The sequence below is a fragment of the Anas acuta genome, chromosome 8 (assembly GCF_963932015.1).
Source record: "Anas acuta chromosome 8, bAnaAcu1.1, whole genome shotgun sequence".
NCBI classification, from domain to species: domain Eukaryota; kingdom Metazoa; phylum Chordata; class Aves; order Anseriformes; family Anatidae; genus Anas; species Anas acuta.
The window spans coordinates 9,928,316-9,951,434 of NC_088986.1; the positions used below are offsets into that span (position 1 = coordinate 9,928,316).

A 23,119-nucleotide genomic window follows, 5' to 3' on the forward strand; every position below is an offset into this window, starting at 1 on the left:
CTCAGAGCTGCGGGCGGCGGCGCCGCCTCAGCCAGCGCCATGGCGGCCGCCGGGGCGGTGAGGAGCAGCGGGAGCAGCAGCGGCTCCTTCTGCGACCGGCACGCCCGCCTGCTGCTGGCACAGATCAACCGGCTCCGAGCCGGGCAGAGCTTCTGCGATGTGCGGCTGGAGGTGGGTCCGGAGGCGTTCGCCGTGCACCGCCTGGTGCTGGCTGCCAGCAGCCCTTACTTCGCGGCGCTGCTGGCGGGCGGCATGAAGGAGAGCGGCCGCGACGTGGTGCGCATCGCGGGCGTCGAGGCGGACATCTTCGGGACGCTGCTGGACTTCATCTACACGGGTAATGACGGGGACGGGGATGGGGACGGGACGGGGTGGCCTCCCGCCGGGGGTCGTCGCCCCCCCTACAAGTCCCACAGCGGGGCTCAGGCGCCCTGTGCCTGCCCGCAGGGGTGGTGAGCATCGGGGAGCACAACGTGCAGGAGCTGATCGTGGCCGCCGACATGCTGCAGCTGAGCGAGGTGGTGGAGCTGTGCTGCGAGTTCCTCAAGGGGCAGGTGGATCCGCTCAACTGCATCGGCCTCTTCCAGTTCGCCGAGCAGATCGCCTGCCACGACCTGCTGGAGTTCACCGAGAGCTACATCCACGCGCACTTCTTGGAGGTGCAGGGCGGCGAGGAGTTCCTGGCGCTCACCAAGGAGCAGCTGGTGAAGATCCTGCGCAGCGAGGACCTGAGCATCGAGGATGAGTACCAGGTATTCGTAGCTGCCATGCAGTGGATTCTGAAGGATCTGGGGAAAAGAAGGAAGTACGTGGTGGAAGTACTGGAGCCTGTTCGGTTTCCTCTGCTGCCAGCGCAAAGGCTTTTAAAGTACATAGAAGGTAAGTGAGGAAAAGCAAGAAGGAATATCAGATGTTTGATCAGCACATGCCTCGCTTGAATACAGAGCTGCTGTATTGTGATGGGTTTTGTTAGATTAATATCATGAGAAGTGAACAGATCGACTTTATACCAGATGAGCCATGTCTTTTAACAAATGAGCACAGCTCACTTAAAAACATGCTTTTGAAAAAGTCTTACAAAACTATGCAGTCTTAATTAGGATGTTGTTTTGAGGAGAATGTGGTAACTTTTCTACCACTTGCTGTCTGTAACTTTTCACCATGCCTTTTTTAATCTCCTTTTTTCCTCAAGGTATTCCAGATTTCAGCCTTCGTGTGGCTCTACAAACTCTGTTGAAAGAATATTGTGAAGTCTGTAAATCTCCCAAAGAAAACAAGGTCAGCAGTTTTCTGCAAGCTTCTAAAGGTCGTCCCCGGAGGAAAGCCAGGAAGTACCTTTATGCAGTAGGTTAGAATGTGGCTGTTTGAACCTTGTAAAACAAATGATGAAGTAGTATCTCACATTACAGTACTGAAAGAGATACTGGACTATTTTTATGTAATGAGAAGATACAAAAAATAGCAATGTTATAGATTCATAGAATGGTTTGGGTTGGAAGACACCTTAAAGATCATCTAATTCCAACTCCCCTGTCATGGGCAGGGCTTACCTGCTTTCTGTTTAGAATTAGAGCGGGATCATTCACATTTCATGTTATAATGACATATTATTCAAAGCCTAGATCTGCCTTTAGAAGTTACTTGCCATGGGTGGAAAGTTGTAAATCAGCAGAGGGTTTGTCCATTGTTGGAAGCACATTCTGGCAAATGCAATTTCATTGCACTTCTTGTTCTTTTGAATGTTGAAGTTTTCTCAGTCTAGAATTTCCTGGTTCGTTTGATGGGATACATGTAATTTAGAAGTTTTCACCAATGCTATAGTTTTGGGAGGGTGTACTCTTGTGTCACCCTGTGGGAAGTAACACCATCTTAAGATACCAAAGGCTGTTGGCTGCTCTCTGCATTTCACTGAGAACATGAACAGTCATGTCAGTAGCAATGCAGTGAAGTGCAGTAGCCCAAGTTACGTGACCTACAAGGTGACCATTGTGTGTTGGAGGAGTCACGCAACGTGGAAAAGTCTGATTCCTGCAAAAGTAGCTAATGGCTGCTGCTGCTGTGCTTTTTGTTTGTGGTTGTTTTGTTTTGTTTATGGTTTAGCTATAGGAGCATGGGATTGAGCAGGAAGCTCTTACTCAGCCATGACCTTTCTATTTGCTTTTTAGGAGGTTACACCCGACTGCAAGGAGGACGCTGGAGTGACAGCAGAGCCCTCAGCTGTGTGGAGCGATTTGACACTTTCAGCCACTATTGGACCACGGTGTCCTCTCTCCATCAGGCCCGGAGTGGGCTGGGTGTGGCTGTTGTCGGAGGAATGGTCTATGCCATTGGAGGTAACAGCTGAAACAAACACATGGTTTGGGAATCCTCATTATGCTAATAGTAGGCCCTGGCCTACTATGCAAAGCATTTGTCTACTTCTGGAAAGAAATGACTGCTAAGAGAAACTTGCTGAAGAATTGGTATGCATCAGAGGCGCTGTCCTCTGTGCAGTGATTTCAGAAAGCTAAATTGATTGTGCTTATTTTAGTAGCGTATGCCCTGTGGTGGCATACAGTAGATTCCTGTTCCTTAGCTACAGTATCAGAATGGGATTTTTGTTATCATTCTGATGATGTTTAGGCAAGAAATGTTAAATGCAGAGGTTCGCTTACTCAAAAAGTACCCAGGAAAATTGGTAAGCAGTGTCCCTTACTGACTTACTAACTTAGTAGGGATTAGTGTTGTGTGCTTTGGTTCCAGATGAGTTTATTCTTGGGAATGGTCTTTAAAGAAAAACTCGCAGTATTGCATGGGCCGAACATTATGCAGTCTAAAATCCACTTCTAGATGTTTTCCCGACTGAATTGAGGGTCTTCGGAGACATAGGACCTTGTTTGTTATGTGGATACTGGAGAAATTGCAGATGGAATTTTGAAAAACTATTTTTCCTGTAAGTCGTATTGAGGAAGCTGGCAGTATGTAATATAACTTCTACTTTTGATAACAACTGAATTAGGGTTCCTTGGTTCTCTACCATCGCTGCTCTGTGTGCGAGTTAGGATTCCTGCTGGCCATTTAGTGAATGTCTTTTCCCTCATGGTGTAGCAACTCACTGGTAAGCATGTGGACATCTTCAGATGGACAAAGAGGTGTTGAGTATTCTGCAGGCTTTGTGTACTACCAGTAATAGCGTCTCTTTCCTCACTTGTAATCTAGTAGAAGCCTACAGCATGGGAAGCAATAGTACAAGACAGTCCACTTGTCTGCTGACCTGGAAAGGCTTGTTATGTATGTTGTTATGTACGTTTGCACAAGGATGTGACGGGTAGCTCTGCCTGGCAATCGTTAAAGAATGCATGTTCTGCACCACAGAACACGTTCTTTGGTCTTGAAAACCCTGCCATTTGTGCTATAGAATGTGTATAGTACTGTGGTTGTTCACTCCTTTGTTTTCAGTAATGTTTCAGAAAACTATTGATGAAGGCTATTTCTCATGACAGTTCAATTCTGAATAAAATTAAAGTCTTTGCTACTTGGCTAGCTGAAAGAAAAATCGTATTTTAACATTGTCTAAAAAGGAGTTGAATGCTTCTGTGTCTGCAGTGCTAAACATTGTGATTCCCGTCTCTGTGCTTTCTCTTCATATGCAGGTGAGAAGGACTCAATGATTTTTGACTGTACTGAATGTTATGATCCCGTCACTAAGCAGTGGACCACTGTGGCTTCCATGAACCATCCTCGTTGTGGACTGGGAGTGTGCACATGCTATGGTGCTATCTATGCTTTAGGTAACTTTTTTTTCTAGGTGAAGTTATTTTAAGTGATAGTTCATGGAACTTGTGCAGCCATTTATGGTGTTGCAAATGTGCAGCTTTAAAGTTTTGAAAAAGAGCTGTTTAAATGAGCGTTAGCACACCAAGTATTTGTGGAATAGTTACTGTTCAGTTATCACTTGTTTCCCTAGTAGAATGCATGCTGGTTTCTGAATTACTGTTGCAGGACATGCTATGTCTAAAAATGCAGCTAACATAGCTTCATGCCATTAAATTTTTCCCCGTGTTTATTGTCATTTGCAGGAGGTTGGGTTGGAGCAGAGATTGGCAATACAATTGAAAGATTTGATCCTGAAGAAAATAGTTGGGATGTGGTGGGAAGCATGGCTGTGCCCCGTTACTACTTTGGGTGCTGTGAAATGCAAGGTGAGTACTGTTACCTTGTGTCCAGAAACAGTCCTGAGAGATGTTAGATGTTAAAGCTTTGTGTTTCAGTCAGGAATTTCTTACCCTTGTCTTGTCCTGAGCTGTCAGTTGCACAAGCTTGTGCCTCACTTATTTGTCCTTCTAGTACCTATTTCTACAGAAATTAAAGACTATAAAGTTCTTTCTGTTTTCTGCCATCTACCTCGTGAAAGTAGTTTCCATGTGACTGTCGGTATGGTTATCCAGCTAATCTATTAACAGTTGATTTTCTCCCTGGTATTGCTTTTATTTATTTCCCATATTTGTGTTTGTGACAATCTGAAGAATTGCCACAGGTTATCCTAGGACAACCGTGTCTAAATACTTGATCTGTAAATGTGCTTATTAAGCGTTTGATCCAAGCCTAGTCAGCAATTGCAGCCTTCTGAATTCTCCACCCTGCACTTGATTAATGACTGCTTTCATCAGAGCTTCTAGTGCTTGATCCTCCTATCTACTTGTTTGAGGACTTTATGTATGCTCCTTCTGGACAGGTGGAGGGTTTTATTTGGGATTTGTAATGCCAGACTGAAATGGGTGTTGTGCAAATAATTTTCTGTCTTTCAAACTGTTTTATTTTGAAATCTAATAGAGGAAAAACTTTGTTTCTGTAGGTTTGATTTATGTTGTTGGCGGTATCAGCAATGAAGGAGTAGAGCTACGTTCTGTTGAAGTCTATGACCCAATATCGAAACGTTGGTCTGAGCTTCCTCCCATGGGTACCCGAAGAGCCTATCTTGGTGTAGTTGCTCTCAACGATTCTATCTACGCTGTGGGAGGCTGGAACGAATCTCAAGATGCTCTTGCTACTGTAGAAAGATACTCCTTTGAAGAGGTATGATAGAGTCCCTTCCTTTCAGAAATGCACATTGAATCAACGCTGTGTAAGATGCTATAGAGAGAGGCTGCTTCCTTTCTTTAAAAAGATAAAAAATTAAATTTCGAGTTTTCCTTTTCACTGCTGGCTGGTAGTACGAGTGAAACAAAGCTTCAGTGATCTCAGGGTTTGTCTGTCCTAACCGGTCTGCAGAATTTTGCTAATCCGACTCAGAGTGGAGTGTTTTTGAAGGTTGTATGCATGCTTTTCAGAAACTGAAAGCTCACCATGTACAGATATTTGGTAGCTTGGTAAATACTTGGTATAGTTAAGGTAGGGAGATGGATTTCCCCCTAGTAGAATGGTTAGTCCTTCGACTAGAGAGAAAAAAAAATACTCTGAAAAAGTAAGAGCTGCCCTTTGCTGCAAAACTGTGCAAAATTATAATGGTGTTTCACCATGTGAAAAATGACTTTGAACACAAAATTAGTCCTGGCTGTTATTGCTCACGTTTATACGATGTTCTTTGGAACAGTAGCCAGGGTTAAAAGCAGAACATTATTCTAGTGGGGCTCTTTTTTTTTTTTTTTTTGGAGACAGACTGCATTATGCAGTGACAGAAGAAAAGAAGGGGTGTTGCATGTAGGCAGTAAGCGATCTGTTCTTTAGCAACTAGCATGATGTAGGCTGCTTGTGAAAATGTTGTCATTACAGTATTGATGATCCTCTTCGTGCTGTACACATACTGTATTTGAGCCTGTGATGTGTTTGCATAGTGTTCTTTGCATATGTTTCAATCGTTTAAGCTTTAAAAGCTACTTTTAGCAGAATCGGGGCTTACTCTAAAACTACTTGTTGACTCTTTCACATTCTCATTAGGAAAAGTGGGTTGAAGTTGCACCAATGAAGATACCAAGAGCTGGTGTCTGTGTTGTGGCCGTGAATGGATTTCTTTATGCCTCAGGAGGCCGAGCTCCCAGTCACGATTTTGCTGCTCCAGTAACCTCTGACTCTGTTGAAGTTTATAACCCGCATATGGACAGTTGGACTGAAATTGCCAACATGATCACCAGCCGCTGCGAAGGAGGCGTAGCTGTGCTGTAAAGCACAAGGAAGAAAATTCATCCAAGGAATGCGTGAACGTGTGTCTCCTCAGACTTCCAGTTTCATGGGCCAGAAACCTTCTGGCAGCAGAAGCTTCAGTGAAGACAGTGGAGAATTAGATGAGAGGGCTTTTCCTAGCCAAAAGGAAATATTAAAAGTCTTGCCCGTTAAGGTAAATTGGCTTATCCAAAATCTTTCAGGAAGTACTCTGTTAAAGGTAGGAATGTCTCTGATGATTGGATGAAGTTCACTTAAATGGCAAATTTGCCCTGTAAAAAATCTGAAGAAATCATTCCAGCATGCTAGAGACATTAATCATATTCATTCCCTAAGATGCACTAAGGTTAGCATCTTTAGCTGGTCGTACAATCCAGAAGAAGGCTGCTATGGTTGGCTAGGAGTTACCTGATGATAGTAGCAGATTGGCTACTTGGTTAGCATTAGTTGTCCTTTTCTGGGAGAAAACGAGGAAGAGATGAGAGGTGGGGAAGACTTGGAAGACTGCTTGTGACCTAGATGCATTTGAGCCTCTCCTCTGCTACTAGGCATGGGCATTAAACGTGGGTTAGATGTTTACTTCCCTGCCACCCCACTAACTGATGGCAAGTGGCTGAGGATTTCCTGTTCTGTAGTTTTCCTCGCAGTTCTAATAATGTCATTCTACTTTAGCACAGTTTTGTTTTTTTTTCCTTCAGTGTCAGCAATGAGAGTAGAGCTCCTTTTTTTTGTGTGTAAACTTTGATTTTAAATGGAAACGGTCTTCATTACATTAGCTGTTCTGCAGTTAGGACTGCTCCGAAACTAAAAATCTAGGGAAAGCCTCTTGCCCATTTTTTTTTCCTTAGTTGTGTTTTACCCTGTGTGACTCATGCCAAGATTCGGCATTGGAATACATGCAAGGTGCACGTGTTCATCCTTGCTATATCTTGTGTCCTGCCTCTTCCAAATTTTGAGTGGTTGGAGCTTTCTGTGATAAAATTAGTTGAATTTAGCATTGAAGTGATGCCATCAGCGTGTCTTGTTGTAATGAGTTTGCATTTAGCATGGATGCACCTAGTAGAACAGTTCTTGCAGGAGTTTGGAGTTACTTCTAGAATCATCTAATGGGCATTGTACTTGAAGCTGCTTTTTGCACAACACGATTGCATTGTCTGCACAGCTATAGATGACTGAAATAAGGCTGCTTGAACTTTTGATAGTGTTACTCTAGAACACAAAACCACAACTGGAATGTTACAAAACAGGAAGCCTGCACTATGGAGACAAAGAGGCATTCATGCTGTCTAAGTCAATATCCCGTTTGTGCAATTAACAAATTAATATACGAGCAAAGCCTCCAGAGTGACTGTTTCAGGTACTTTAAGAATCAATCTGTGTTACATTCTAACACAGAGCTGGGAGCTTGCCAGACTAAAACATGCTAGAGAGAGTATTTGTTTCTCAGATCACTCAATTTTGTATGTGTTTTGTTTCAAAATGATTTCTTAGGTGTGTCTATTGTCTTTCAAGTTTAAGCTTGTTTTAAACAGTTTTTCATAATAAAATGCATTTTTGTAACTTAGTGTGGAATGTTCTTGAATAGGGTGCTTTCCTATTGTAATCACTGTTGTATTGTTGCTACTTCCACCTACTAGGTTATTTTATTTTAACTGGAAATTCCACTGGTTATAAATGCTGACTACTTTAAAGCTGCAAATAACATCTTTCTGTAGTTAAACACTCCTGGGTTTTTCTTTAAAAAAAAAAAAAAAAACGATGGTGCAGCCATCTCTGGGATCAAATGATAGGTAACATTTCTTAAACTTTTCTTATTTAGGTTTCAGGATCCTTCACAAGCTATTTGAGAAACATTACCTTCAGTGTATTTTATAAGGGAACTACATGTTCACTTCTCATCCCTTTCAGTAAGCTTCCTGGTTTAGAGTAGCTTGAGGGAATCTGCTGTTAGTATGAAGTTACCCTCTCCAGTTTTTATGGTCAATTTTATGATGTTTCTGTGAAGCGTGGAAATCAGTTGATTATGGTCTCTGATATTCATCACGTCTTTCCCTGACTCAGGCCAAAGATAGTAAGTACTCTTGTCTGGATCTATTTAAAAAAAAAAAATACTCTAAAAAATAAAAACTGTTTTTAGTCACAAACTCATTTTTACTTTGTTTACATTCAGAGAACACTTAACTGTATTGCCAATTCAGGGCTATGACGCTGTTAGCATGTACAAGTCAACAGGGTATGGAAGTTAGATGCTCACGTACCAAGCTGCTCTTTCAGCAATAAGCAGGTATCTCTGTCTTGAGGATAGGCAAGTTTCTTAAACTGTTCTTTTGCAGAATGACAACCTTTAAGTTATGGTAGGTGATTCATTCTTCATTGAACACCTCTGAAGAAGGGTGTTCTAAGACAGCTATGAGGATTAACTAAATCGGTCCTAAGAGCATGTACGGATGTCACATTTCAGCTTTTTTCTTGTATCTTACACTGTACTTAATACGTAGGATAAAACAGCTCCAGTAAATAAATTCACTGAGAGTATATTTTTCTTCTTGAGGTAGCTGCAGCTGGAAAGGGAAATGAGCATGACTCCTGCTGTTGATTTTTCCCCTAAATGATGTTAGGAAGAGAATACGCTCCTGCAGTCTTTTTCAATAATCGTCAATCACAAAGGGTTCACAGGGTACAATTCTGTTTGTACTTGCTCAGGTTGTTCAAATAAAACTGGAGTTGAGGAGGGAAGACAAGCAAACTTTTGTCAATTTTATCGGCTGATCCCTTAGTGCTAGCAAGAGTCCTTGTATCGTATCATACCAAGCATCACCTGACAGGAGGAATACGATGGTTCTTCAAGACTGCGTGCAGCTTCCTCACTTAAGTAACCCTCAGTCCAAACAAAATCTAGAAACAGAAGGGCCAGCTCTCCTTTAAGTAGTAAGCTCACCTTTCATCTCTTGTGGTGCTTGAAGGTAATTTTCCCCTCTAGCTGTCCCTACTAAATCACAGCATCTGAATGACATTTTAGGGAAATGCTGACCTTGACTTGCCACTGCAAACAAACCTTGCCTGTGCCTTGCATATCCCTTCTTACCTGACTAGTGCTCAGTCACACAGCATTTAAAACATCTCAGCTGAAATAAGGTAGGGAAGTTTCGTCTCTCTTTTTTCTTGTATTTCCACAAAGTAGAAATTGAAGGTGTATTTCTGCACAATTGCATTTCTTTAAATGCTAAACTTACTTCATTCACCTTGTTTGGAACACATTTATGACTCTATGGGTGTTCTCCCTGCCACAGAACATTAGCACATGTTATAGTTAAACCAGGTACTTTAATCATTCAGAATAGAGCACTTCATACCTGTATTACATGAATCTCCATATTAAATTCGTATGACAGTGACATCTTACCTCACTGAAGAGTGATGCTTTGTTCTACAGGCAACAGCAGATTCATGCCTGCCTTGGAAATGATCAGTATTTGCAATCCTTCCTTCCTAATTTGCTATGAACTTACTTGCTTCAAAATAAGCATCTCGATTAATGCCATTTTATGACATAAGCATAATTAAGTCTTTACTTTCCCTGGACCTCCATACAAATACCTTATTAGCAGATAAACAGCTTTTCCCTCTTTATTGTTTTGGGTCCTGCCATCCATTTCTGCTGATGATTAGGTTCTTCTCTGAGTGAGCTTTCAGTGCTACAGTAGCTAACAGTGATAATGCCGCCACCAGCGTTGCCACTATTCTCAGTCCTTTAAACCAACTAGGATAAGTAGGAAGAAGGGAAAGGTCATAATGCAGTGCTATCCCTAAGCCCATTACCAGCATTATTGCACCATCAGTGATATCTTTAAAAAGCAAGGCTTGCCAGGCAATTAGAGGAGGCACCATACTGTTAGCCAGGTTCATCCAGTCTGGCTTAGCTGGGCTGTTTTCCGGGACAGCAAACCCCCACCTCATTCCTCCTAGGAAAGAGACGATGACAGCACCGTAGGTAAGCTGAGCGAACGCCAGCTCTGGGTAGTAGGTCCCTTGGATGACCATCGACAGCGGCACAGAAACAAACGGAATCAGCCCCGCCAGGCTTAAGTAAAGGGCTGGCTTTGGAGAATCCTTCAGTGATTTCATACTTTGTCGAAACCGGCCCAACTCTTGGGTCTCAGATTCTTGGGGGGGCTTTTTCTTTAGGAGAGGAAGAGAGGTGTGAAAAGCCTGGAGCTTGACTGCGTACACTGATGCTCTGCTGAGGCTTGGACATCTGGAGAGAAGACAAGCATCCCTCTGTGGAAAGAGGCTAGGAGAAGAGCGAGTTGTCTTATTCTTCCCATGCAGTAGGAGTCTGGGACCGGTTAACTTCTGGAGCTGCAATTATAAAATTTGTTCTGAACACCTTACGATATACACAATATACAACTACAGTTAGTATCTAAGAAATACTGTGCTGAGTACTTTTCCTGTTCAGAGCACATCACAGCTGCCCTTCCTCCTGGCTTTCAAACATTTTTAATTTAACAGATGAAGCTGCCACAGCTTGCACAAGTAGCTGACAAAGAGCAACTAGGCCCTTTGCTGTGAGCACGCAGACCTTACTCAAAGTGAAAAGTTTGTATATCCACTTATTTTTCCACCCACAGAAGCATCTTTAAGCATTTTTAATTTAACATGTAGTAGGCCTTTTCGGAAAAGAATATGAAATGATTGCAGAAATAGGACAATGTGACCACAGAGAATTGCTACCATCTCTTCACTACTCTGTAACAAGAACAGGAGAATTTAGACACAAAAATTTTATTTTCAAACAGTTAACTTTGGCCAGAGCCATCCTAAAAATTAGGAATTTGCTCGGAAAACCTGACAAACACCTGGCTACTCCAACTTGTAAGTCACATTTTTCCCCAGCGGTCCAGCCAGGCGCTTCGCTATTTTAAAAACAGAGCACAGCAAGCTTCAGAAACTTACCCCGAAGGGCGTGTGGAAGCAGCAGCGCTGCGTGAGGCGAAACATGGCTGTTCTGTGGAGACCCTACAGGAGCGGGGCCCGCTGAAGCCGACGGCCGTTGTGGAAGCCGCCCCTCAGGCGCTGCCCCATCCCTCACGCCCCGCTTCAGCCGCCGGATATCCTGCGGGATCTCCCGCTCCAACGGGGCTCGGCTCCGGCCGGCAGCGGGCGCGGGGCGCTTGGTTCCGCCGGGCGGGGACGGGCCCGAGCCGTGCGTGGCAGGGAGGGAGGCGGAGGAGGAGGCGGAGGAGGAGGAGGAGGGGGAGGAGGAGGAGGAGGAGGGGGAGGGGGAGGCCGCCATTTTGTCCACACCCGCGGCGGGCGGGGACTACACCCCCCAGCATGCCGCGCGGCCGCGGTGCATTGCGGGGCTCGTAGTTCCCCGCTGGGAGCGGCGGGAGGCTCTCAAAGCGCGGCCAGCGGAGGAGCCGGGAGGGGGGGGGGGGGGAGTGGGCGTGTCCCTTCCGCCTCGCTGGCCACGCCCCCTCGCTCCGTGAAGCCCCGCCCCCTCCGGCCCCCGGCCGGGCAGGGCCGGGCAGCCATTTTGGGCAGAGCTTTGTTATGGTTCTGGGGCCGCAGCAGGCAGCGAGAGGGGCCCGGCCGGTGAGTGCGCCGCCAGCCCGACCCCCCCCTCCTCCCACCGCCCCCACCAACCCCTCACACCCCCGGTTTCTTCCCCCAGCCCTTGCCCGACCCCTCCGCGCCCCCCCTCGGAGCGGGCCGGGCTCGGCCTCCCGTGGGCCGGGAGGTGGCGGGGAGCGGGCCGGAGGTGAGGTGAGGCGGGAGGAGGGGGGGGGGGGGGGCGGCTCCGGGACCCCGCTGGGCTCCGTCCCCCGGCCCTCAGCTCCCCGCCGGGCAGGGCTAGGGCAGGGCCGAGGCTCCGTGGTTATTGTTTCCTGCTCGGCCGGAAAGTTTGCGGCGCCTGACACGTCCCTGGCCTGTGGCCGTTCCCCCCCCCCCCCCCTCACCGGGCCGTGCTGAGGGGGTGGGTCCCGGCTGGCTGTGAGGGGGCTGTGGGGTTGTGGGGCTCAGGGGGGGGTTATGGGGGGGGTAAAGTCCCCGTGGGGCCGGGCTCGGGGCTTGCTGCGGGGCGGAGCGCCCCGGGCTGTGGTGGTGGCGAGTTGGAAACGAAACTGGGCGAGCCGTGCTTGGAGGGGGGGGAGGGAAAAAAAAAACAACATGGGGTCATCGGGCTGTCCACGGGATTCCTGTAGGGTTGGCGGATGGGGTTTGTGTGTCCCTGTCCCCCTCCCGGCTGCGTGCAGCCACCTCGTGCTCCGGGCAGCCCGGGCCGGGTGTCCCCGGCTCGCTGCGGGCTGGGGAAGGCGTCAGGTGCCAGCAGCGAGCAGGAGGGGGCTTTGCTTCCCATATTCCGCCCTCAAAGTTATTTCTGGGAGGCTGCTGCGCGCCCAGGTAGCCTGAAGTCCTGGTGGTTTCACGTAAACAGCAGTGTTTAGGCTCGGTTAGACCAGCTGCGCTCTCACCTGGCTTTCCAGACATTTATTTAAGGCTTTAAACTGAGTTCGGTTTAATAACGAACTATATTGGAGCAACTTCAGCAGTTCCGTGCTGTCTGTACGAGCCGGGAGTTCGTAAACGGCTCTAGCCGAGCAATCGCTGTTGAAATCCTTGTAAGCGATGGCAGAAGCTTTTAAAAGCGCTGCTGCAAAATCGTTTTATGTTAACGCGACCAGGTAAGTCAGCGTTTCCTTCCCAGCCCCCAAGGTGCGAGTGACACAAGTGTTAGTAATGCCGATAATATTCGGGAAGGTTGGAAGTGGCTGCGTGAGGTATGTAAACAGCAGAGGGGGCGGGAGGCACGGAGGTGAGAAAACACCTGAGATAATTGGAGAGCCATCACGGATGAGTTTGCCGGGGAGTTATGTTGCTGCTGTAAAGAGCTGAGGTGTTTATGAAAAAGGCTTTGTGCAAATGTTACTTCGTGAATGAATATACGGGTGGTATTTCGAGCGAAAGGTTCCCTGTGCTCGTGCATTTGGAGTCTGGCGTTCCAAACTTCCAGTCTCTGACTCAGGAAAGAAGCAGGTGTGGAGCCCTGGAAAGAGGAAATAAAATTACTGAATTTCTGAAGGGCGGTTTTTCCTTTTGCATTAGTTCAGAGCATTTCTAGAGAAAACTACCATAAAATAACTTTTTAAAGTTTTGTGTTTAGAACGGAAAAGCTTTAGGTGATAGTTTTCTCGTTTGTTTTTTACAGCTATTTGTAAGGAAGCACAACCTCTGCATATTTTATACATCTGGTTTGTAGTCTTAATCCTATGTGACACAGAAGTTTCCATTGTAGATATTATACTAGGACTTGAAGTGAAAATATGCAGGGAACAGATGGCATTTAAAAAAAAAGTCCCTTTTTTTTTCTACAAATGTCTCTGAAATAAGAAAGAGGAGCATGCAGATGTTATAAGTATCACAAGCCAAGTGTAAGTGGACGCTTTGTGAGTTACTAGAAAAAACATGTTACTTTGAGAATGTTTTTGCAGGTTACGGTCACCTTGGCTCACAGATGTGAGTGCTTTGTACTTGGTGTTAGTGCCTCCTGATTTTCATCTTTTAAACCAGCAAATCAAGTCACTAAAGAAAAATAATCTTTGCTAGCATTTTTACAAAATGCTGAAAACATTTCAAGGAGTGTGGATTTTTTTAATAAAGAAAAATACTGTGGTTGGATCTGTGAGTTTTCTCAGTGTGGGATGTCAGTGAAGTTCTTGTCTTCACTAAAGAAAAAAAAACTTTATTGAACAAAAACTATTGAATCAAGAGTTAGAAGTAGCTGTTTTGCTTTAATGTTTTGTTACAGGATGTTTGAAGTTAGCTATGTGGCTGCTGAATTGGTTTGGTTGTGAAGAGTACTTCAGGGCATGCTTTATTCATTTGCCTGAGCAGATTGGAAAAGAGCTGGTTATGTTAAGCAGAGCTAAAACATGAAGCACCTCTCCAGCAGAACGCTGCTGCTTCGTGCATGGGTACAGCTTTTTCTTGGCTTTGGAAAAACACAAACACGGGGCGGTTGTTGCTGTAACTTAAACAGAGCAAGGTCACAGTTACTGAGTTCTGCACTTGGTGAGGCAATCTGTGTAGCGGGGAGTTTCTTTGGGATTTTTTTTCGAATTTATTTGGAATTAAAGGCTTTTTTGATGAGGCAGGGGTGGTTTAGGTTTTGCTCTGCAGTGTAAGTAGCTCTGGCAGTGTGGCTTCTGTAGTGACCACGATAGCAGCTCGGCAGTACGGGTCTTTCGTTTCCGTACAGGCAGTGGAAGCGCGGCTTCTCCTCACTTGTCAGATTTGATGCAAGGCAGCGAAGTTGGCAGAAACGTGGTTCTGCTCAGAATCCTTCACGAATGCCAGGGTGTTGTTTAACTTGTGCTCTGCAAGGTGGTGTGTTCCTGTTAAAATGTGCCAAACTGTAATGAGTTATTGTATGGTCAGGAGATAAATTTACATTTTTGGGAGTGGATTTAGATAGAGACTGATAGCAGCTAAGCACCCACCATCCCATGCATGGTGTGCAAACAGTGTGCAGACCTAAAAAATTTCGGTTGAGTCAAGGCCATTAGCACAACAGCAAGCAGGAAGGGAAGTCTGTTGGTTAAATTAATCATATATTTTAGCAATCGGGCTGTGTTACCCTAAATTGGAATTTTTTGATTAAAGCGTGCTTAACTTTTTTCAGTTCCTGCCACCTCTAGCTGGGCTTCAAAAGTGTCTGGCAAAGAGAAGAATTTTAATACTTTATACTTCTTAGACCTTTCTGTAATTAGGCAGCAAAAAGACTTTGTAAAGTGTTGCTGTATGCAGTTCCCTAAAATGACTAATCTGAAATAGTTGCACTCCCAAGGTCTGGCTTAACAAAAATCCTTTGAACCAGTGCATCCAGACATAACTGAGGTTTTATACAGTAAGTGATGATCAAAACCATTTTTTTTTGCAGTGTGTGACCTTGTGCCTCCGGGGCTCTTGTACTCTAGGGGGCTCACCCAGAGCTACCGAAGTTCTAGGACTTAGGGTCATTCCAGCAAAAAATGCTAGCCTATTTTTCTTCCTTTTTTTTCTTTTTTCCCTTGGTTCCTTCCTTGACTCTTGTGATCTCTTCAAATTTGGTGGTATTGTAGCCTTATCTTCCACCTTAAAAGCAGCATTTCAGCTTCATGGTGTGATGTTGGTGGCTCTCAGTAAGCAAAGGTACGTGCACCTAGTGTGTGTTTATGATGTTGCCTTTAATTCAAGTCTTTGGTTTTAGGAAGAAGTAAAGTATTTTGAAGGAACTTCCCATGGAAATCTCTTTTGAACATCTATTCTGTGTTCAGGTAGGCAGTGTTGGGGGATAATGGCATGGCCAAGAAGGACTGACAGGGGACAGAGGCTTAGCGTGGCACAGGCTGTGTTCCTGGATCGCTGTGGATCTCAGGCCATAGTTGCAGCACAGGGAGCATGTGACAGTGACCATTGTGCTCTGGAACTTGCTCATCGCACAAGAAGGATGACAAACTCCCTTGTAAATAAAGGGCTGAGCCTGCCGTGGAGGTGTGTGGTGTTATGATGGGCACGGAGATTATTGTTCTCCACAGAGTTGCTGGTGCACTTATGGCAAAGCTTACTGCAAGTCTCCGGCCTCTCAGCAGAAAGGAGTGCTTTGCCATTGTGTTGCAGTGCCCCATCCGTCATCGAGGGATTAATCAGTATTCACATGAGGTGGTCTGAAAAGGCCTTTGATGCTCCTCTTTAAAAACTCGGTGGGGCAACTCTGTTACCCTGCAAATGTTGAATTTATTATGATCTTCACTTTCTGTACTGGAAAACCTTCCTCTACTTTGAACTCTTTTTAAGCAGAGAAAAAGCTTACAGATGACTTAAATGTCTTCAGATTGGCTGGGCCTGATGGAGTGTGTCCTACAGCATTTAGGGAACCGAGAGCCTGCAGGGAGGGGAAAAGTTGCAGAGCACTGAAAAGGGGTGGAGCGCGTCCACTCACAACGTTTAGAAACAGGCAGGACGTGGGTATGGTCAACTTCTCCTCGTCATGGAGGGACAAAAGACGAGCATTCAGAGCAGAGTCTCTCCTGGGTCACAAAGCCTTTGGTGTTTTCACTTCTGTGGGTTGAGATAATGCCCTTACTAAACACACGGATTGTATGCTCGTGACAAATTCAAGTGATGTGAAATCTATACAATGCATTTTAGTGTAGATGGGATTCAAATTGTGTTTAGGAATATTACTTTACACAGAATTCACAGCTGGCTAGGCAGCAGTTCTGTGAGAGAGTATCTGGGGGTTGTAGTGCTTCCTAAATCGTCATGAATCAGCAGCACCGCTGCTGCGAAAATTCACTTGTCATACTGGAATATGTAAAAGAGTTGTAAATATGGTAATGAAGCAGTTTTCCCATTCTGCTGGGGAATGGTAGGTTTCCAGCTGAATGTGCCTTGTTCAGTTCATGATATTGTCATGCTCTGAGTAAGTTATGGCTAGGTAAAAGGGTCTGTAAAGAAGATGATAAGGTCTGGAAAGATATCCCCTGCATGAAGGTTGAAAAATGAGATTGTTTAGCTCTGGAATGGTTCTGTACAACTTGTGTTTCATCAGACATCAGGAGGTAACCTATAAAACAGCTTCAAGTTACCTGCAGGTGCAAGTGGGAGCCAGCTCTGACATCCTGGCACTGTCTGCAAGCTGTCAGGCTTGGTAGCTGGGTCACGTTAGTTTTTATCGTCTTCAGTACTTTGAACCTAAAAGCTTATAGCTTCAGCAATAAAACTGGAGCGATTGTGGCATTTTTTGTTTGTTTTTGGAAAATGTGGCTATGTTTGATCCCAGAATGTACTGTTAACATCCAAAAAATCTGCTGCCAAGCAGTGTTAGGATATGGGGTAGTCTGTGGTCTTCCCAGCTTCCCCTAAAAAAACTATTAGGATCGCCTTTAAGTCAGGGAACAGTGAAGTCCTGATCTGGAGAAAGATGTTTTCAAAGGTAGCTGCAGAGTTTCGTCAGCTTGCCCTATCTGTGGTGAGTAGGAGAAGCAGCTGGGGGCTGAAATGGCAACCACAGATATTTAGGTTAGCCACTGGGTGCGGGGACAGGCTTTCAAACCATAGGAATAACCAAAACAGATTGTAGAGATACACTTGGAGGGTGCTGATATGGTAATCGTTCATGATTTACAGCTCCCCAAAATATGCCAGTGGAGGTATGAATACCTGCATAATGGATTCCAGCCCACTGATAACAAACTTGTTTTGCTGATGTTTATTGAGACATTGTAGGATCAATTTTTGGACCTCTGCAGACTGAAGATGACTGTACAAATTCTTTTGGGGGACGTTGCTTAATTTATTTTCAAAGTCATCTGATGGGAGAGGGTAGAACTAAGGTCTTTTAAATCTCAGGAGAAGGGAATGATCTATGAAACCTCTCAAGGTTTTTTTTCCAGATGTTTTCCTAGTATTCCCTAGTTTATCGTAGGACACTAGGACAGGAAAATGACATTGTTTAACTCTTAACTTGCACGCTGTACCTGCAGTGTACTGAGACAGGAATTCTCCACATTAAAGACAAAGTTCAAACCCACTGGGCAATGTGTTGTCCATAACTCCTTGATTTATTTTGCTGAATGTCTCTCAGAGCTTCTCTGCCTAGATCACAGAGCTCCAGCAAAACAGCCCGAACATCCTAAGAGGATATCTCTGCCAGCTGCAGCAAATCATCTCATCACAAGGTTAGGGATCACTCCTTCTCCTTTTGTGTTTTCGAGGCCAAGACCAAACAAGTGGGATATTTATTCATGCGATTTATTTCAGATGTGTAGGCCTTGTTTTAAACTGGACTGTTTTCAGTGACATTTCTGCATCGATGTTTGGTATTTTCTTTATCAGAGAGGGTGCTGAAAATGTTAAGCCGGTGGAAGGCAAACGATAGCCGAGTGTAAACCCCACAAACTGTAACGCAGGTGTTGTACACATGCTGGGAGGTGCTGAGTGAACGTGTCTTTGTCATGTCGTAGTCACAGATGAATAAATATTGGATTTCTTCATATTGTCCTGGACTTGATGTAAAATAGCTTGGAAGTAATCCAACCAGAGGGAGGGGTGGAGATGGTATGATTAGACCCACAGTGTAGGGCAGGAAGTAACGAGAGCTGGAATGCACTGCCTGGCCCACTTGGTAGTACGGCTCTCCTAGGGCTGGGGTAATGGTATTGAGGGGAAGTAGTCCTACAGTTTTTGAGAGAACGGCCTTTTACTTCTGGATGTCCTTCTCTGGTTTGTTGATTCCTTTTTTCTTTTTCAGTTTGTGAGTGGCATGCCTTCTTTTCTTATCCTTCATCTGGAATGCAGATTGTGCTTCTCTACTAGATCTATAGTCTGTTTTGCCTTGAAACAAATGTTTGGTATAGTCTGGTTGTATTTAATAATCTTTAACAAAGGAAATACGTTTTCCTCAGCTCCGAAATGAATAGATTTCAATGTAAATGTCCTGTAGTAGTAATAACAACAACAGTAAAATACTGGGTTGTAAAAGTACTGGGTCCCCTTTAGTGGGAAACACTCATCCTATTTTTTTTTTTAAGGTACAGGAGAACTTGGTTTCATTTCTGCTTACAGCCTCCATCTCCGGAAGACAGGTAGGCAGGAGGTACGCAGTGTGCAGCTGGGATAAGCCAGTAATTACATACTTGCCATTCTTTCCTTATGATGGGGAACATTATCCTGGTGCATGCTGCTAAGACGTGGAAGTGACTTGGGTCAGGAAGGCTTTGGGCAGGCCACGCAGATGTGCTCTGCGTTGGCATTTCACTCGATCTATTGTGAGGTTTTAGAGGGGATGGCCATACCTTTAGAGGCAGCCGTGACAAGGCGTTGTGCTTCGGAAGGTTCAGGGCAGAGCAGAGCCCTGCCTTGACCTCGCATGCTTTCCAAAGCTCTGTAGATCAAAGTGCACTGCAGAACAGATTTCTGATTCTCTACTCTTGAAGAGCTAAATAGGTCTTTGGAATTGATTAAAACTAGCAGAATGCCTTCTCCAGGTTTTAAAATACCTCACTTCACAAAGTGCTAAAACTGCTGGAAAGTTCAGAACATTGTTCACATTTAAACACTATTTAACGCCCTTTAAATTAAGGGGGGCGGGGTGTTGTTTCTTATCAGTAGTGCCAATGTATACACTTGCTTAATAGAGGCGTGTGCAATACCTGGCATCCTGTTCCTTGCAGTAGGGGACAGCAGTGAGCAGGTTTTAGTATTTCAGGTAAATACAACAGTTCTCATAACTACCAATCCTACATAACTACCACAGGCTGCTAAGGGGGCATTGAAAGGCAGTAGACTCAAGTGGCACAGGAGAGGCCTGTAAGGGATGATGGTATTTTCAGTGGGTGTATGGTATCAAAGCTCTGGGAGTAATTGTTTGTGGGCACCGTATCTAGAAAGTCCATGCTCTCCCATTCTGTGCTTACAAGATGTTGAGTCTCCTGTTTCTTGCATGTTTAACATAGCGCTATCTTTGTGCTCAGAATGAACTCTTCAAAACCCCCTGGAATGATTCAGTTGCAAATGCCAAGTTGCAGGTTCACACTTGCTCGCTGGGGTTCTGAGCCTTATCTTGCACAGGCTATTGTCAAGGTTCCCCAGAAGCCAGCTTTTCCAAAACATGTGTTGGGCTTTTGTGCAAAATACAACTTGCTTTCACAGATGAGCTTGCAGGCTCTTGTCCGGGAAATCTTTTTCTCTGTGATTTGATTGTGGTACTCCTGTATGTCCTTGTGTCTTCAATTGTTGTTCAGAAAGAAAGAAATCATCTCCTTTCACCAGACCTCACTGTGTTCTAAAGTATCTGTAAGTATTCACGAGACCAGGTCGTTAAAGGCTTTGCAAGGTATGTGGCTGGATGGATGTGTGTATCCGAGGAACTTTGAGGGAGGTAGGATTTGGTCGGTGTGACCTTTGAGAAATGGAAGCAAGCAGGTAAATGGAGGGGGTGTTTGTCAAACAGTACTGCACAGGGCACTGGGGGAGGACTGTCACTACAGCAGAGTTTGAGGGTATATCTATGGCCACGTGGACCTTTCTTAACCTGGTTTCACTTTGCTAAAGTTAGTCATCGGATTTGCGGAAGTGTTCAGACCCATAACAGTTGGTGATTTTCCCCCACCCCTTACCTGTTACTCTGGAAAAACTTTTGCAGGGACAAGCTGCTGGCGTGTTTCCATCTGGGAATGGATGCATCTGCAGTGCTGTTTCTGGAACACAAAACAGTTTTGATGATTCTGCAGGATGGATTAATTTGCTTTAACGTGAAAAATAAGGTGTTAATCTTTCACTAATCGTTTTCACAAAATCCATTAATATCTGTGAGTACTCGGGAAGATTTTTTGATACACAATGAACATTTTAATTCGTCATTTAGTGTTGTAATGGGCTTAGATTTCCATAATCCTATAAAATCCAATGAGAGTGCTGGGCGTTTTTAGGTAGTAGATTTTTTCAGCAGCCAGATACATTTCTAACAACACTTTTCACGGTATTTTTAAGTACTCAGATGCAAATGGCAGTTGTATTAAGCTGTTAGGGGTCTAGCTATGATAGGACAGGGACGAGTAAGAGGGGCAGATCGGAGTTGGAGTTCCTCTGGCACACACCACCTCGGGCTTGTGAGCACTACCCGCAGTACGTGTCCTTCTGGATCATCCACATTTGTCCTCTGAAAACACAGCCGGATTTCAGGAGTGAGACAGACCGAAGGTGTGTCTAGACAATTGTATTAATGGATCCTGAAAGCAAAATGAAAGAAAGTTTGTTTTGCAGATACTTTATGTAGGTGAACCTGCCATTATCTGCAGATAAATGATCTCAGCTTGAGAAGACTCAGCTCAACAGTTGTTATGACAACTATTGAACTAGTAATGCTGCAGTTGTCTTTTATAGGAAGGCCTAATAATATGTGCGAGGTTGAATCAAGATTTATAATTACGTTATTCTAAAAGGGCTATGTGCACAAATATGATTATCCTATTAAATGAAATGCTTCTCATAATACCAAGGCATGTTCTGGGGTTGGTTTTTTAGTTTGTTTTGGTTTGTATTTTTTGCGGGGAGAACAGGATAATGAAATGTCATGTTTTTTTGACATCCTTTAGGAAATCAGAAGCATGCTTTGGACTCCTCCTAGGTTGGGCTGCAGGCTGTGACTTGCTCTTTCTGTGCATGTAGTGCGTGAATCAAGACCTGTCGTATTCTGGTGAAAACACAGGGAATTAATTCTTTGCCACAAACCAGCATACACCTGTTAAATGACACTCCACTCTGCAGAGCTGCAAAGTAGAAAGCTCTGTTGTGTGTGTTCAGGCATATCTGCTTGATTTAAAAACGAAAAGAGCTGCACAGAAAGAAAAGTGATGAGGGAAGTAAATTCTGTTCTGCCTTATGCGCCCATTAAATTGTTCACTAATTTTTCTGAATGCTTTTGCAACCCAGCTGACATCTGATCTTTAGGAATATTGCTGAAATCCCAGTTGAGTTTATAAAGATGGCCAGTTAGAAAAACAAATCTTTACTTTTAAGTAAACATGTTCTAGTTAGAGAAATACATAGAAATGCAGCGAAGTGAACTGGGATTGTGGCAGGGATTGACAGATCCTGTCTGTCTGACCTTCTGTAGTGCTGTTTGCTGGATTGATAAATGTATAATGAAGGGTAAACGTTTAATTTTACCCTGTTTTTCAGCAGAGGCTCCAAGGCTTTGATTTGCTGCTGCAAGAGAGGAGAAATGGAATTAGGGGCTGTAATTAATAGGATTCTCTGTAGATAGCAGAGCTGAAGGGGGACCCGAGGAGGTTTGCAAGGAACACGGAGGCAGAAAAAAACATCCAGTCAAACTTGTCTGTTTTGGAAATGTGTACTGAAATGTGATGTGTGCTGAAACATGCGGTGTGAGCAAAGGTTTGAAGCACTGATTCAGGGCATCCCTGTTCAGAGGGTGCACACTAGGATGGTGAGGTGCAGCAGGAGACCCCGCGTCTGTCCAGCCTTGCTTCCTTTCTTCCCCTTGGGCAATTACAGTTTTGTGGGCCAAGGCAGGAGATGGAAGAGGATGCAGTAGGAACAACACGCTGCTGATCGGGCTGATTTGTGCATTTTCTTAGGGTTTTAGGAACATCTTCATTTCTGATTAGCTCATTTCTCCGGTGTTATGTTCTGGTTGGTGTAGATCATGGTGTAACCTCCTTGGTTCATACTGCCAGGTGTATATGGAAGGCTCAGCTTGAGAAACAAAGCTTCAGAAACTCCCTGGTACCTAGATTAACTCTGGTCACACCTATGTTAGGAGTGAAGTGAAAGTTAACAGAAGGATTAAAACAACTGGACATCTGTAATGAAGGGTAACGCAGCAAGAGCACTTTATGAATGGTGTAGTAGAGGATGTTTTTGACCTTAATGGTGTGTTTCCTTACCATAATGTTTGTGTTGCTTTTAAATGGAATATGCCTGTGTGTTCCTTCCATTTTTGTGTTAAGCTTCTAGTATTTAGACAAATACACAGTGAAATTTCATTATATAAAAAGATCTGATAACTTTCACTTTGTTTTGAACTCCAATGGTAGAAGTAGTTTTGTAGCAACAAAAACAAGAAAAGATATTGCTATGAAAAAAAAACAGATTAAACATTTAAATGCAACAAGCGAAAATTGATCACTTACATTGTTTTCATTTTAAAAAGATTAATTAAAACTATTAGCAAGCAGAAGCCAAGCGCTAATACAGAAGTAAATATTTTATGTATTTATATTACTTGTCAGAAATTTGTCTTATGATCAATGAAAGAATATTTGGGGTGGTTGATAGACAACCTTTTTTCTTCACCAAACCTTATTACAGCAGGTTTAATTGCTCTGAAAAGAGGTATGGCTTTATAAAGTGTCTCATTTAGTGATGCTCTCATTTTCTGCTTTGTATTTCCAGAAATAATTCAAAATTG

General features: G+C 44.3%; 3 protein-coding genes across 4 annotated transcripts in view; 2 read left to right on the forward strand and 1 right to left on the reverse strand.

Moving 5' to 3' along the window:
- Positions 1 to 28: 28 nt before the first annotated feature.
- On the forward strand, positions 29 to 7,702 carry IPP (intracisternal A particle-promoted polypeptide). 2 transcript variants are annotated; one of them, XM_068691130.1, is made up of 8 exons: positions 29 to 337; positions 427 to 879; positions 1,193 to 1,348; positions 2,166 to 2,333; positions 3,633 to 3,770; positions 4,059 to 4,181; positions 4,835 to 5,055; positions 5,917 to 7,702. In XM_068691130.1, the coding sequence occupies exons 1-8, from the start codon at positions 40 to 42 to the stop codon at positions 6,139 to 6,141; spliced, it is 1,782 nt and encodes a 593-aa protein (XP_068547231.1). In that variant the 5' UTR covers positions 29 to 39; the 3' UTR covers positions 6,142 to 7,702. The 2 variants fall into 2 exon arrangements, with proteins under 2 accessions (XP_068547231.1, XP_068547232.1); XM_068691131.1 differs by having other exon boundaries at positions 448 to 879.
- A 564-nt stretch (positions 7,703 to 8,266) lies between these two features.
- TMEM69 (transmembrane protein 69) lies at positions 8,267 to 11,382 on the reverse strand. Its single transcript, XM_068691133.1, has 2 exons — positions 11,095 to 11,382; positions 8,267 to 10,497 (listed from the first exon to the last, which is right to left on the reverse strand). The coding sequence occupies exons 1-2, from the start codon at positions 11,137 to 11,139 to the stop codon at positions 9,766 to 9,768; spliced, it is 777 nt and encodes a 258-aa protein (XP_068547234.1). The 5' UTR covers positions 11,140 to 11,382; the 3' UTR covers positions 8,267 to 9,765.
- Positions 11,383 to 11,578: 196 nt separating this feature from the next.
- GPBP1L1 (GC-rich promoter binding protein 1 like 1) overlaps positions 11,579 to 23,119 on the forward strand; it is a 31,960-nt gene continuing 20,419 nt past the window's right edge. The window contains exon 1 of the mRNA XM_068691132.1: positions 11,579 to 11,736. The gene's annotated coding sequence lies outside the window, so the exon portion shown is untranslated. The remainder of the gene's footprint in view (positions 11,737 to 23,119) is intronic.

Coding starts and splice junctions, on each gene's coding strand:
- IPP (XM_068691130.1), top strand. CDS start 40: ATGGCGGCCGCCGGGGCGGTGAGGAGCAGCGGGAGCAGCAGCGGCTCC. Junction 2,334..3,632: donor AATGGTCTATGCCATTGGAG/GTAACAGCTGAA, acceptor CTTCATATGCAG/GTGAGAAGGACTCAATGATT. Junction 5,056..5,916: donor AAAGATACTCCTTTGAAGAG/GTATGATAGAGT, acceptor CATTCTCATTAG/GAAAAGTGGGTTGAAGTTGC.
- TMEM69 (XM_068691133.1), bottom strand. CDS start 11,139: ATGTTTCGCCTCACGCAGCGCTGCTGCTTCCACACGCCCTTCGGG. Junction 10,498..11,094: donor GCTTCCACACGCCCTTCGGG/GTAAGTTTCTGA, acceptor TTATAATTGCAG/CTCCAGAAGTTAACCGGTCC.